The sequence below is a fragment of the Filicampus tigris genome, chromosome 3 (genome assembly GCF_054856515.1).
Source record: "Filicampus tigris isolate MCC_2025a chromosome 3, RoL_Ftig_1.0, whole genome shotgun sequence".
Classification (NCBI taxonomy): domain Eukaryota; kingdom Metazoa; phylum Chordata; class Actinopteri; order Syngnathiformes; family Syngnathidae; genus Filicampus; species Filicampus tigris.
Window position 1 is genome coordinate 26,079,852 of NC_141219.1, and position 15,181 is coordinate 26,095,032.

Below are 15,181 nucleotides of genomic sequence, written 5' to 3' on the forward strand. Positions count from 1 at the left end.
AAACAGCAGCCCCTTTTTTTTTTTTTTTTTACTACATTTAATCGTAAGAGTAAACACAACACCATCCTTGCTCAACAATTGTAGACCACCATGTCTTACCAGTGAATTTTAATTTTCTCTCATCCCAGCTCAAGTTTGACAGCGATGGAGTGTGTGTTTGCTGTGAGTTACAGCGACAGAGTTCAAGCTGCAACAACCTGGGAGAGACGCTGAAACTTAACCCACTGAGGGACTGCAATACCATACGCTTACGTCTCAAGGTATGTTCATCGTTTACCTCCATGTAAAGTAGTTTACCAAAAGAGATGTGCGTGCTTTCAACAAACTCATGCATTTCTCAGTGCAAGCCTCCTCAGTGTTTTTTTTTTTTTTTTTTTTTTTGGTACAGACGTGTTTCACCTGCAGTAATGGCAGAAACTGGATTCTTTTTGGGTTGTTGCTGTACTGAGTGGACATGGTACTTAACACAATAGTGCATTTAGAGATTTAGTTGATCACTCCACAGGAATGGCCTCGAAACAAAACAAAAGGAAAATCTTCGAAAAAGTATCAAATCTGTCCATGTCAGAACTTCAGAACTGTAGTCGTGCGGCGCATTCCACGTGGGAACATGTGTGTACTGTTTCCAGCTCCACCAGTCACAGATTAATTAGGGAGGAAGTGAAAAATGGCAACACCATTTTTCTTTCCCCAAGTGACAAACCTCTTAGTATGTAGCACATAACTCGTCTGGCTTGGCTGCAAGTGCATGATCTTGGAAGATTATCTCGACTGTAGAGTCTGCAGGAATGATGTACAGCATGTGCCGCTGTGCCTTTATTGCATAACGGCAATCATATCCATTCATTTTGTGCCTCTGATTGATTATAAAACATTGATAACCAAATAAAAGACTCCTCAGGATGAAGCATGCTTTCGATAAGAGAAAAGATCAAGTGCGTTTATCATAGTGATCATTCCTCTTTCAAAGAGATATGGGAATTAGGGCAATAAACCTTTATTAAGCGCCAAAGTAGTCAAAGGTGTTGAATGATGTTGAACAAGAAGCTGTCATGATCTGCTCCCCTGAGTCTTTACCATTCCACTTGACCGTTACTCTGCTCCTGCTACTAACGATAATGTGGTAGCTGACATACTCGTCTGCAAGTCCTGGACGTCCTATGCAGAGCTTAGTCGAATAGGCGTATAGAATACAGACCAGAGACAATTGTTAAATTCAGTGATTTCAGATGGGGCTGTAATTCATCAGTGGGATGGAGCATTACAATTACTTGTGCATTCAAGGGCACATTTGTAACCTTGCTGTGAAAATCTCTCCTTTGATTGGCTTGCGACAAGGAAACTCCGGGTGCTTGATTATCTCTGTAACACTTTCTGTATGCTTTGTCCAAGCATGGGCTTTCACTTTTAGCTTTTCCCACTTACAGGGCACGCAAAGCGCTTCGATACTGACTCCTCGTTCACCTTCTGATGACGCAGCATCAGGAGCAACTGGGCGTTCAAGTTCTCGCTCAAACACTTCTTTGACATGGTCACAAGGACCGGGGATTGAACCCACAAGCTTTGGGTTGGGAGACAACCACTCTACCACTGTCCTACATTAGTACTGTAAATGAACAGTAACACAAAAGAGATCAGAAGTCGCTGTTTGTACGTATCAGCGTTTTCATACTGAATGTGTGTACTTTTGGAACATTTATGGCCAACATATTGGTTGGAGTGCAAATTCTATGATCTCCAGGGTATTCTAATTGAAAAGTATGTTGTTGTTGTTTTTGCAATTGGAATGCCATTTATGGACACTATATACATTCACAAAATGATCACAGCATGACATGCATGAAGGAGGCCATATCTGAACCATGGTCGTGCTTAGGAAGATATCCCTATCTCTCACAATTTGGTGGTGATAAATCCACCATAGGTCTGGGACCTGCAACCCAATGGTGGTTTACAGACCTTGAACAAGCTACACAAAACAGGCTCACATGTCCCACCCATGCATAGAGTTCCACATTCCCATTCAGTAGGGAAACGACTGCGCTGGAGGGAGCACTGTCAAGCTGTCAAACGTGTATAATATGTGTCATAGATTTTACATCGATAAAGTTTCTGTTCCGATGTAGTTTCTTTCTTTCTTTTTTTTTTCACTTAAATCAAGGTGCTTTTAAACGTTTGCTGTAATCAGTCCTCTCAAAGACAAATTCTGCTTCTAGATCCAGTTTACATGCAGGTGGTGTTTCTGTGCTGCCCAGCAGGAAATTCATTCATATAATACAGTTATTAAAGGTTTATGTGGTATAAGCTTCGAAGAGAGTACTCCTTAGTCTCCTAGCAGTTGGGCACATTTCCTGTCTTACAGTATGATGGTGTCTGTTGATGAGTTGAGCTCTCCCATATGATAAACATATTACAGTTGACTTTGAGCTGTTATTGCAGTCAGGCTTTGAGTTCAAGTTTATGAAGGTCCTTGTAAGAACTATAAAACACATAGTTTCAACTGATTTTCTGATGTTCTCTGACTGACTCTTGAGGAAATCTGGTATAGCTTAGGTGTAAAGTGTATTTTGTCAGAATATTTGAACAAGCGCTTTACATTGCTAACACCAACCACTTTGTAAAACAGTGGTCCCTCGTTTATCACGGAGGGTTACGTTCCAAAAATAACCCGCGATAGGTGAAATCCATAAAGTAGGAAACGTTTCTTTTCTGTAATTATTATACTGTGATTTCAGGCCGTAAACCTCACATTAACATTTTTCTCTTGTTTAAACATGGTCAAAGTTCAAACCTTAGTAAGAAAAATAAGTACAGTATACTTTATTATGATTATAATTATTGTTATCATTATTATTATTATTATTATTATTATTGTTATTATTTTTGTTATTATTATTATTATTATTATTGCTGTTGTTGTTACTGTTGTTGTTGTTGTACTAATTATTAATATTATTAACATTATTTAATAAACCAATGTCAAAACCTTTTTTAACCTTCCTGTTATGTTGTGGGTCAAATTGACCGGTTTAGACAATCTAGGGAGAGAAAAAGGATTAAACTTTGTCTGCTGGCTGTTTTTTACATTTTCGTTTTTTAATATTACAAACATTGTGTTATGTAATATTTTTTTGATAGTTAAACATTAGAGCAGGTCACACTGACCCATTGAACATTGTTAATAAATGATTACAACAGGATTAAAAAAAAAACAGCATGCTAAATTGCACTTTGAAAAATAGAGGCAGTCAATTAGGACACAAAATGGATTCGTACGCTGTAAAAAACAGCATTCAAAATAGCACTATAAAAAATCTGCTATGGAGCGAGTCCGCAAAAGATGAACTGCAATATAGCGAGGGACCGCTGTAACTGCACACCTTCTGTATTATTTTTGCACCGACACGTGTTATCCTTACATTTGTACCTTCGTCCTTTCCGACTGCCTCCTCCTGTTCCCTCTCATAGGAGCTGCTGTTCAGCGTATGTGCCCTTAACGTCATCTCCACCATTGTTTGTGCCCTAGCGACAGCCATGTGCTGCATGCAAATTGTCTCCACTGATGTGCTGCAGATGGTGAGTGTGGACAATTATGATGGGACGCTTTTTTTGCTTTCAGTGGGAAAATGATCGCTATCGCCTTTGCATTGAATTATAGAATGTGATTCCCATTCTCCATCCCAAGCCTGTGAAACATCATTTTGTTTTTGCAAAAGTCAGCTGAGGACAACTGCCACAGGACTTCATGTGTGCTGTCCTCCTGCAATAGAATGAAAGTGTATAGAATGTTTAAAACTCTCACGTCATTTGTTCCACAGAGGTGTAATATTCTCAGAATTAACCTTTGCTATCATTTTATGTGGAGCAATAACACTATTAACAAAAGCTTAATACCTCTTGCCATGAGGGAAATTAACATGACCAAGTTCCATTTGTATTTTGCACCAAAAATAGTTATTTAATTTGACTTGCTCAGATCAAAAGCATAAAGTCTGTCTGTGCAAAATATATATATATATATATATATATATATATATATATATATATATATATATATATATATATATATTATTATTATTATTTTATTTTTTTTCTGGATGAAATTATATTCTGTATAGATTTTTTTTTTTTTTTTACTGCGTAGTTCTAGTTAAATATAGCTACAAGTCAGTCCTGGGAAAAAGAGAAATGCAGACTGGTTGTGGCAAAAATTTTCCACTTGTAAAATTTGAAATCCTGCAGTAGCACCTCACAGAAAAACGTGCTGAAATCGCACTGCAGCTTGGCAGAGCTAGATCACTGAAACAACAGCAGAGCAGCGGAATAAACTTTAATAAGTGAGGGAGATGCTGTGGGGACTTTATGGTTTGAAATAACAAAAAGGGACTTCTGTAACGAGAGCGTGTCTCTTTTGATGTGTTTCAGTTTATGCCACACCGAACAAGGGAGCTAAATGCTGATTGTATGACTCCCCATGGAACTATCCTGCACCAAACACTGGACTTTGATGAGTTTATTCCTCCCATTCCCCCACCGCCTTACTACCCCCCTGAGTACACCTGCACACCATCAATGGATGGACAAAGGTGAGTAGCAAAAGACCTCTCATCAGTATCCCATTCTTTTTATTGCTTATACGGTGCTTCCCAAAGTGTCGTATATGAAATCCTCCACATTTAACAAACTGGTAAATTGTTGGCATTCGAAGACAATGATTAATCAATGGTCGATTTATCAATTTACAATTTTATTGAGAATTTAAGTTGAAACTTTAACTGTTGAAACGAAATAATACTGTCCAAATAAGATGCGAACTCTAATAACAGTCTTTCATTACTGAACTGCTTGAGTCAATTCCACCCAAGAAATAGAGGCAGAGTACTGTATTAAAAAAAAAAAAAAAAAATCATAGCACGATTTAGAGCGGGGATGGGCAACTTGTCTGTTTTTTTAATAGAACCAGGGCAGTTCACTCTGCTTTATAAAAGAGGAATTCAAGAATATGTTCTATGCGGGCCCACTAGTTGAAACAGGGCATTCTGATCAATATCGCGTTTGAGGAATAAGAGTTAATCCACCCGTTTTTAGCCATCTCCGGGGGCAGCCATTTTATCACTTCTGTCGACTTAAAATGATATCACAGTTGCTCAGTAACGACCAATCACAGCTCACCGCCTGTTTTCTGAAGCTGAGCCGTGATTGGTCGTTATCTGAGCAATGAACATCTGTCATTTTCAGTCGACAGAAGTGACAAAATGGACGCCCACTGAGATGGCTAAAACGGGTGGATTAACTCTTATTCCACAAACGCAATATTTATCAGAATGCCTTGTTTTAACTTGTGGGCCTGCATAGAACTTATTCTTGAAAAAAATATGTTTGGGTTGACTTCCCCCTTTAAAGGAGCCAAACAAGGCAGGATACTAGTGGCGACAGGCGAAGGATTTACAATGGAGGGAGTGATAAAATTAGCGTTTAGCAGTCAACATTCTGTCGAAGTGAATTCACATCTCCACACAGTTATAGGGTGTGTGTACTTAATTTCTTAATCTTCGAGACAAGCATGTTACAGACGAGGCGGTGGGCTCCACGGCAGGGCGGCCAGTGAATCGTGGAGCATCTCGGACTCGTTGTCAAACAAGCGTACTAGATAGCTAGCCGTGTGGCACAGACGCGCAGGTGGCCTCCCTCCAATTACACTCATTACCTCTCTATGAAGATTCGCCTGGTCTGAAATATTGATATTATGTCTTTTACAGAGGCCTGCATCTGGACTTCCCCCATTCTCCCTTTAGTGCCATTTATGGGGTGCCCATCAACAGCCCTGGGACACTATACCCAACTGACCTGCCGCCACCATATGAGTCTGTGGTGGGGCAGACGCCTGCAAGCCAGGTGAGGACAGTCACTGCCTCCTGATAGGCTCTCTGCTTGGCCTGTTGAGTGCAGTGCCTATCAGGTGTTTGTTCCCTGCCATTTTCAAGTAATGCAGTTTAACTGCATCCTCAATAAACTTGTAAAAATCGTTTGTGATGTACTACAAAATAATATATTATTTTATAGGTATATAGATATAAGAGTTATAACCCAGTTGGTTTGTAAGTCTGAAAATGTATGTAATTGTGGACTATCTAAGGCATTTACGTAGTACACTTTCTCGACTAGACTAGAGTTTTTTTTTAGATTATTATTCTTTAGTCACAGTCATTGGCAATTCAATCTCAGCATTATGTGCTGCTGATTTGGAACATTTTCAGGAACTCTCCCTGGAGAGCAACGTTTTTATTTTCAACGTTTTTTGGTCTGATTGCAGACACTTTCCCTGAATTCCTTTTTTGCAGCTAAAAATAAAAGCTTGAAGACTGCCGCACTGTGTGTTATATTGACTTTGGAATCATTCTAATTTCCTAATTTTCATGTGATCAACGCTGAAATTTAATGTTGATTTGATGTTCTGTGACGGCATCATTTTTTTTGTGTTGTTCTTTTCCATTCAACCCAACACCATAATCTAAATTTTAAAAAATTATCAGAAAAAAACTCCACTAATATTGAATTAGAAATAATAGTAGATTCCAATACAGATACAGATCAGTCAAATTTAAAAAATAAACAAATTGAGAGAACATGAAACGTGCCTGTTACTATCTTGCATGATCATTACAAGCATGTTAGATGCTGTAATTACTTGTACAGTAGGGTTATCCTTTCAATGGAAAAAAAAAATCATTATGTGATGTGGTCTTATAGTGCCCCCTACTGTTCTGATTTGCGATTGGAGACCACATGCTACTGTTACTTAAAACTGGTCCAAAATAGTGCATTCGAAATGACCAAACTAAAACAGCTAATAAAACTAAAACAAAGTTATTCTGCCAATATTTACTGCCGACAGGTCACCACCAGTATCGTGGCCACTGAATCCAGTTTATGTGACAGAAACACAACAGCAGGACTCAGCACTCAAGGTAACACTTTGATTTAAAAAAAAAAAAAGTTGCCTGTTTCTTACGACTGATGATGTATTTATTTCACATTTCAAGCCTCTGTAGACAGTGCATCACTGATGGTGTCAGAAGTTGCTGATCACGACCACACTTGCTCCTCAGAGGACTTGTGTTCCCTGGAGGTCCAAGGCTCAGATTCCTCTCCCTACAGCACACACCAAACTGCACCGACCGATGGAAGCTGCATCAGTCTTGAGCTCTGCACACGCACGCGCTGCCATCATGGCTTGTCTAACACCGACGCTCGCCCAAGTGACACCGGATTCAGTGAGTCCTCACATACGCAGGAGTCCCTTGAACGCTCGCCGGACTGGTCCTCCGAAAACTACAGCAATCTGGACCAAGAAGATTCTGCGGACAACTCACACATATGTGAGGAATTTAGGTCTTCCATGCACCTTTGTGATGAGCTTGCATCAGCCAAACATTTGCCAGAAGAGCCACCAAAACTGTCACCACATTCTCTCATCAAAGCACGAATGATGAGCCGGAAACTCCCGCTTGCTGTCGCTATCTCGCCACCTCATCAACCTTGCTCCCCAACCTCAGTGGCTTCTTCTGGGGGAACCTTAGCCATCAGTCCCTTAGCTCCCTCTCCCTCTCCATCCCCTCCCAGCAGGCTACGAGGCCCCCGGTTGTGCTTTAGTGTTTGGTCCCACTCCCCAAGTCCACAGCCCCCCTCTACCTCATCTCAAAGTGGACGTTCACCCGCAGAGAGGCCTCGAGTGCTCCGTGCCGCCAGGAGGTACCGCAAGCTGGCACGTATTGTCCGCTCCACCAGCGACCCCATCTCCTGCTCCTCCACTACTGGAAGTAAGAGAGATTTTGCTTTTCACCTGAAAACTGCATCTCAACAGAATCATCCAACTGCCACTGTCGATACACATGGTGTGTCTCCAACTAATTTCGGTGCACACATTAGTTTTACGTTTTAAGATGCACTTTGTCTTTTTTTACAGGGGAATCTAGTGTCTCCATCTCTGCAATTAATGCTTCAGATAGAGATTCAGCTCGTACATCACCAGAGCAAGGTAAGGTTTTAAATGGTTTATATTGAGGCGATATTAAGGACTGGAGAAACAATGCCCCCAAATATGATGCTTTTCTTCCTTTCTTTCTTACTAATAGGTATTTGATTTTTCATACACAGCAGTGAAGCCGTTTCCACATTTATGTGTGTAAACAAATCAAAGTCCAGGATTAGTATTATTCTCCTAATCCTTTAATTGTGGTTATGATATTCATTTCCACTGTATGTTTTGGATGCTCTTTTTCATATTATAATGAGCATTAACTGTATTCATAAGAATCTACTGTATGTTTGCGTTAAACTATATAGAACTAAACCTAGTCTTTGTTTCATGATTATCCATAATCCTCACCAAGTGTAAGATTTAATACTGATCTGCACAAAAGGTGAAAATTGTGACAAATAAACTACATTTTCCTTTAAAAAACTGTTCTCCTTTTTCTCATCCTTTCATCAGAGCAATCGGGCATTTCAGCTGAAGCAGTTGGAGGCAAACCAAGTCACATAAGCGCAAAGAAGCAGCAAAAGGAGAGCAGAAAAATAGACCTCCATGTTAAAACAAGAGCTCTGCAAGCACATGCCTCCCATGAGCGACCGCAGTCCCTGGCTGACCTCAAAATGTATAAAGACACTAAAATGTTGGTGGCCAAGTTCCTGGAGCATTCAAGCTGCAATTTACCACCTGAAGTCCAGCAAGTTGTCAACAATATCAAGTGTGTCATCAAGTCAGACGAGAAACACATGGAAGAGGCCATATTTAGTGCCAATGTCATAGATCAGGTAAATTTACCTTACAGTTCCTCTCTCTCTCTCTCTCTCTCTCTCTCACTGAATGTTGGCCAGTCACAATACTAGGTACACAATGTTTCGTACTCTCTCTCTCTCTCTCTCTCTCTCTCTCTCTCTCACTGAATGTTGGCCAGTCACAATACTAGGTACACAATGTTTCGTACTTTGTTTAGATTGATTTGGTGTAGCACGGCATCAACAGGTTTTTCTAATGTTTTGGTTCCTTTAAAAAAAACAGATTGTTAATATTTTTATGTAGCTGTATCTTATTTTTTAATTTTTCCATACGATATTGGAAAAGCATGCAATATGTGATAACGGTGTTGAATTACATGAAATCGATATTATTGTGATATTTAGCATGGACCTACAGAAACGTCATTTTTCAAAAGTTATTTAGTGTTAGTAATGCTCCTACAAATGTTTCTCCTTGCTTATACATCAAATCTTGGCTCGCAAAACACTCGTAGACACTATAACACTGAACTAAACTTGTGTTACAGCCAACCAGACTGTTCCAGGCCCCTGACGACACTCCCTAAACCACAATTAACAATTAAAGACACATACCAACACATGAATGTACATACCGGTACTTGTGTGTGCGCTCATGTGTGTGACTTGTAACTTGATAACACTTTGTAAAACCAGTTTTTCTTTACACTTAACGATACAGTGTCATTTGGCTGGAACAGATTATTAGCTATTCTATTCAGATACATGTGTAAATTGAGTTAACAGCTTGGTCAAGGAACAAGTTAAAAGTCAATGTACTACTGTTATTGTCACTTCTGGCTTGTTTGTCATATTCAAAGTACAGTCCCCGCCAAAAGTATTCGGATGGCATTGTCACGTTTGCGGGATGGATGACCCAAATGCAGGAAGGCAGGAGAGGCGGGGCGTACTGAAGAAAGTATTTTAAAAAAACAACATTAAACAAGTCTCAAAAAATCCAAAACCCAAAGTAACAAAACATAATACTGGAAGAAACAAAACAACATGACAGCAATAATGATCCAACGAGGACTGAACGAAAACTAGGAACTTAAATACAAGCATACTGACGAGACAACAAGAAACACCTGGATGAGACACACAAGGTAGGAGGGAGCTGATTGGCTAACACTAGGGTGTGGATTGCACACAGGTGGGCACAATCACTGATGAGACAGACATATGCTGAGAAAAAGAAACTAATCCATCCCAGTAGGTGACGGTAATACCCCAATAATAGGTGGTAAACTGCCATTCAAAAAAAAAAAAAAAAAATAAGAAGAAAATGAAACTAAAAGACCCAAACATGACAAACATGGTCAATTCTTTTGTTGTTGTCACATCTAGATGTAAATACCATGAAATGAAAGCTGGAATTCTGAGCTGGGGACTGTATCTGGCAATAACAACCTCAGGTATGCTCATGTTTCTCTGTTGGTACACAGGTGATGACCCAGTGCATCAGTGGCAGTCCCAGGAAACGTGGCCAAGAGGATCTTCACCTCCAAAGCTGCGGTGATTTAAGTTCTTCCCCTTCCATGCGCCGTCCCAAAAATCTCTCTCAAACTACCAGCACCTGTACCAATCCCCTGGACTCGCCTCCCTTTGAACAAAGCCTTGAGTGCAAAGAAACTATTCTCTGACCACCATCTTTACAAGGACTCGGGTCTAAGCTATGAGGGCATTCCAAAGTGCTCATGTTGCAGCTACACGTTGCTGTGCAGTCATTTACAAGCAGTCCGGCATCATGAGGTCACAATTGCGCAGTATGACTTTGGCGTAACAGAATGGGAAGAGGCTCAAACTGTATCGCCTAGTGCCCCAAGAGAGTGTGCACAGTCATCAGCAGAAATAGTAGCAAACTCAGACTGAGCCTGCCTGTCTGTAGTGGCTTTTTTTCTCATCAGAAAACAGAATGTTTCTCCCTCAGGGGTTTTTTTTTTTTACACTGAATTTTCATCAAAATGAAACACATTGCCGCTAAACTGGGATCTGTCATTCGCAGACAAATGATATTGTGTTACAGTATTGGTATTTTTCTTGTCTTTGTGTGAAACAGGAAGAAATATTATAAATATACAGTAAATAATTCACCTGAATTGGAGAGAATGGGCTTCACTAGCCAATGTTTGAAGATTTTGTGGAACTACAGTATTACTGGTAGGGTGGTGAATATTTTAGTGGTGTCACTGGTTCAAGACATTACAAACATTTTAACTTACCTCATTGTGTTATATTTCTTATCAGTGTCCCAATAAAAGATAAGTTTGTATCTTTTGATTTGTGTTGTTCTTCCAATAGTCACACTGCAATGGGGGGGGGAGTCAACCCAAAGATTTTCTTTCCAAGAATATGTTCTATGCAGGCCCACTAAATGAAACAAGGCATTATTGTGTTTGTGGAATATGAGTTAAGAAGGAAATTCTATCCTTTTTTAGCCATCTCAGAGGGTGGCCATTTTGTCACTTCTGTCGAGTGAAAATGACATTACAGTTACTCAGGGCTCAGGTAATGGCCAATCATGGCTCAGCTTCAGAAAACAGGTGAGCCGTGATTGGTTGTTACCTGAGCCCTGAGCAACTGTGGTGGTCATTTTCAGTCGACAGAAGTGACAAAATAGCCGTCCCCTGAGATGGCTAAAAACGGGTGGATTTTACTGCATAACTCATACGTGTATTCCACAAACGCAATATTAATCTAAATGCCATGTTTAGACTAGTGAAGTTGCAAAGATCATATTATTCCAAGGTTTTTGGGGGATTGACTTCCTCTTTGAAGTCCAAAATAAAACACAACTCTGAGTGTAGGACTTATTTGTAATACATGTAAAAATGTGGAAAATAAAAAGTCTCTGAGTTTTAGTATTGGTTTAAAATAAAGTGAAGTGTAAAATGTTTAACTGTTAACTGGTAAGCATGACACAATGGAATTGGTCATCATCATCAGTCCAAAGCACAGTCTGGCTGACGAGAGACACTGGACTCCTGCTGCTGCTGTAAATACCAGTAGCCAAGCTATAAACTGGAATGTTACATAAGTTGCTAACATGTTACACCGTCATGTACCTCCGGCATCAGTCCCTATACAATTGCGTCTCGAGAGGAAATTTGATACTTCGGCTACACAACATTCATGAACCGTCAGAATCCCTTGTTCTCCACAAATGAGAGTGGTAAACTAGCGGACAAAAACCCGCATCCATCCTTGCTTAGTTCGTCCTTTTTAAAATACTTCTCATCCTCCATCCGTTGGTCCACAAAATGGGTATCTGTCTGGACTGTTCCGGAGCCATGGTTTAATGAGAGCACTTGCACAGCTAAACAAGAATGCCGCAGAGCTGAATGCAGGTGGAAAAAAGACAGGCTGCAGGTCTCATATCAAATCTTAAAGCACTGCTGGCGTCGTTACCAGAGAAAGGTGAAGGAGTCCAAGAGAGACCATTTGTCATGTCTGATTCAGGCAAATCGCCAAAATCCACGTGCCCTATTTAAAACAATTGACTCTGTACTCAAGCCCCGTCAACTGACTTGCATGGAATCGTCCCCTGAAATGTGAGATAAATTCTTGCAGTTTTTCATTGACAAGGTTGCTAAAGCTATGGCTCTTGTTTCAAACGCCACATTTGACCCCTCTGTCCAAGCTCCTTGTTCAGCAGTGTTCGATTCCTTTGAGCTGTTTTTTTTTTTTTACATTTTGGAGGAAGTGGTTTGCCATATCAAACCATCAGGCTCCCCTAATGACTCCATTCCTCCACACTTCTTTAAGGAGATTGTCCCTTAAAGGAGATTGTCCCAACAATTGGTAAATCGAAAAAAAATGGCCTTGATCAAGCTGTGCTATCAAATTTTAGACCCATTTCCAAGTTGCCTTTTATGTCTAAAATTCTAGAAATAGTGGTGCACTCACAGCTAAGATCTTACTTAGATATACACAATGTCATAGACGTTTTTCAGTCCAGCTTCAAGAAGATGCATAGTACAGAGTCAGCCCTGCTACGTGTTTTCAATGATATTCTCCTGGCAAATGACACTGGAGACCATGTATGCCTCGTTTTGTTGGATTTGACTGCAGCTTTTGATACGGTCAACCACAGTATTCTTTTGACTCGCCTTCAACACCAAGTAGCCATTAGTGGATGCGCTCTAGAGTGGTTTAAATCCCATTTAGCTGGCAGGACTTTTTCTATTAGCCTTGGTTCCTCTGAGTCCCGCTCCGCCCCTCTATCGTATGGTGTTCCACAGGGTTCTATTTTGGGGCTATATCCCGCTAATCAAAAAAGAGGCTTTCTCCTTAAGACCACGTTTGTCCTGCCTCGAGGACATCAAACACTGGATGCCACTGAATTTCCTAAATTTCATCCATCCATCCGTCCATTATCGATACCGCTTATTGACAAGGGTCACGGGGCGTGCTGGAGCCTATCCCAGCTGTCTTCGGGCAGTAGGCGGGGGACACCCTGAATTGGTTGCCAGCCAATCGCAGGGCACACCGAGACAAACATCCGCACTCTCAATCACACCTAGGGGCAATTTAGAGAGTCCAATAAACTTACCGTGCATGTTTTTGGAATGTGGGAGGAAACCGCAGTGCCCGGAGAAAACCCACGCAGGCACGGGGAGAACATGCAAACTCCACACAGGGAGGCCGGCGCCTGGATCGAACCCACGACCTCTGAACTGTGAGGCGGACGTGCTAACCAGTCGACCACCGTGCCGCTCCTAATTTTTAACGAAAAGAAACAGAAGTTATAGTGTTCGGTCCCTGTGGCTCGTCTCCATCCCACCCTGTTGACCTGGGCCCCCTAGCTTCATATCTAAAGCCAACAGTCTTAAACTTGGGTTTCAAAATGGACAGTGATCTTAAATTGGACCAGCAAATCAGCGCTGTTGTAAAGTCGAGCTTCTTTCACCTTAGACAGCTGGCTGTGGTAAAGCCCCTCCTTTCCCATCAGCACTTAGAAACAGTCATCCATGCCTTTGTTACATCTCGGCTAGATTACTGCAATGCACTTTATTTTGGAGTCAGCCAGTCCTCCCTCAAACATCTCCAGTTGGTCCAAAATGCTGCTGCCCGCCTACTAACTGGAGCTCAAAAGATCGAGCACATAACACCAATTCTGGCCTCCCTTCACTGGTTCCCAGTGCATTTCAGGGTTCAATTTAAGATTCTCCTATTTGTCTTTAAATCATTAAATGGCCTCGTCCCGGCGTACATCTCCGAGCTCCGCCACTCCTACGCACCTTCACGCAGCCTCAGGTCTGCGGACCAGGCGCTGCTCGAGGTGCCGAGGACCAAGAGGAACCTCAGAGGAAATCGAGCCTTTTCAACTGCTGGTCCTTCCCTCTGGAATGACCTCCTATTGGTTGTTAGGCAAGCCCCCTCTCTGTCCATTTTTAAAACCCGGTTGAAGACACATTTCTTTTCTCTGGCTTTTGATCAGACCTGAAATTTTCGTCTCTTTTCCGGTGTCAATTGTATATAGTGTTTTATGTCAATTTATTGTCTATATTTATTTATATTTTTATTTATATTTTATATATTATTTATATCTATTTTTATTAATACATGTATCACAGCCTTTTATTGTTTTTGATCTATTTATTGTATTGTTTGTAAAGTGCTTTGTTACAGCTCTAGCTGTTATGAAATGCGTTATATAAATACAATTGTATTGTATTTTATTGTATTGTATTGTATAACCAAAGGAGGCTTTTAATATTTTTTTAAATTTAGCTTCCTTGTTCTTGAAAAAATGTTACGTACTAATGGTTTAAACTTGTTTTATAGCTTTGTTATTTACATCCATGAAGGTATGCCTTTTTTGTGCAACCCACCTCCCAAATAAATAAAATAAAATAAAATAAAATAAAATAAAATAAAATAGTCGTGGTGGCACGGTGGTCGACTGGTTAGCTAGTCCGCCTCACAGTTCAGAGGTCGTGGGTTCGAGCCCGGCTCCGGCCTCCCTGTGCGGAGTTTACATGTTCTCCCCGTGCCTGCGTGGGTTTCCTCCGGGTACTCCGGTTTCCTCCCACATTCCAAAAACATGCATGGTGAGTTAATTGGACACTCTAAATTGCCCCTAAGGTGTGATTGTGAGTGCGGATGTTTGTCTCTGTGTGCCCTGGCGACCAATTCTGGGTGTCCCCCACCTACTGCCCGAAGACAGCTGGGATAGGCTCCAGCACGCCCGCGACCGTTGTGAGGATAAGCGGTATGGATAATGAATGAATGAATGAATGAATGAATGAATGAATGAAAATAGTCGTGTAATGGAAACAACTAAGACCCCGTGCCACGTAACACAAATCTGAAATGAGAGCTTTTATTTTGAAAGCAATTTCCGCCTTAGTTGGCAACT

At 40.9% G+C, this 15,181-nt stretch overlaps 1 protein-coding gene across 3 annotated transcripts in view; it reads left to right on the forward strand.

The window, feature by feature from the left end:
* Positions 1-11,052, forward strand: part of entrep2 (endosomal transmembrane epsin interactor 2) — a 97,926-nt gene extending 86,874 nt beyond the window's left edge. For 2 of the 3 annotated variants that reach the window (XM_086026833.1, XM_086026835.1), the window contains exons 4-12: positions 129-260; positions 3,469-3,576; positions 4,426-4,586; positions 5,760-5,895; positions 6,896-6,968; positions 7,044-7,895; positions 7,967-8,038; positions 8,495-8,817; positions 10,266-11,052. In XM_086026833.1, coding sequence (XP_085882959.1) covers positions 129-260; positions 3,469-3,576; positions 4,426-4,586; positions 5,760-5,895; positions 6,896-6,968; positions 7,044-7,895; positions 7,967-8,038; positions 8,495-8,817; positions 10,266-10,463 — 2,055 coding nt within the window. In that variant the 3' untranslated portion in view covers positions 10,464-11,052. The remainder of the gene's footprint in view (positions 1-128; positions 261-3,468; positions 3,577-4,425; positions 4,587-5,759; positions 5,896-6,895; positions 6,969-7,043; positions 7,896-7,966; positions 8,039-8,494; positions 8,818-10,265) is intronic. The other variant, XM_086026834.1, reaches the window with a different exon arrangement.
* The last annotated feature ends 4,129 nt before the right edge of the window (positions 11,053-15,181 follow it).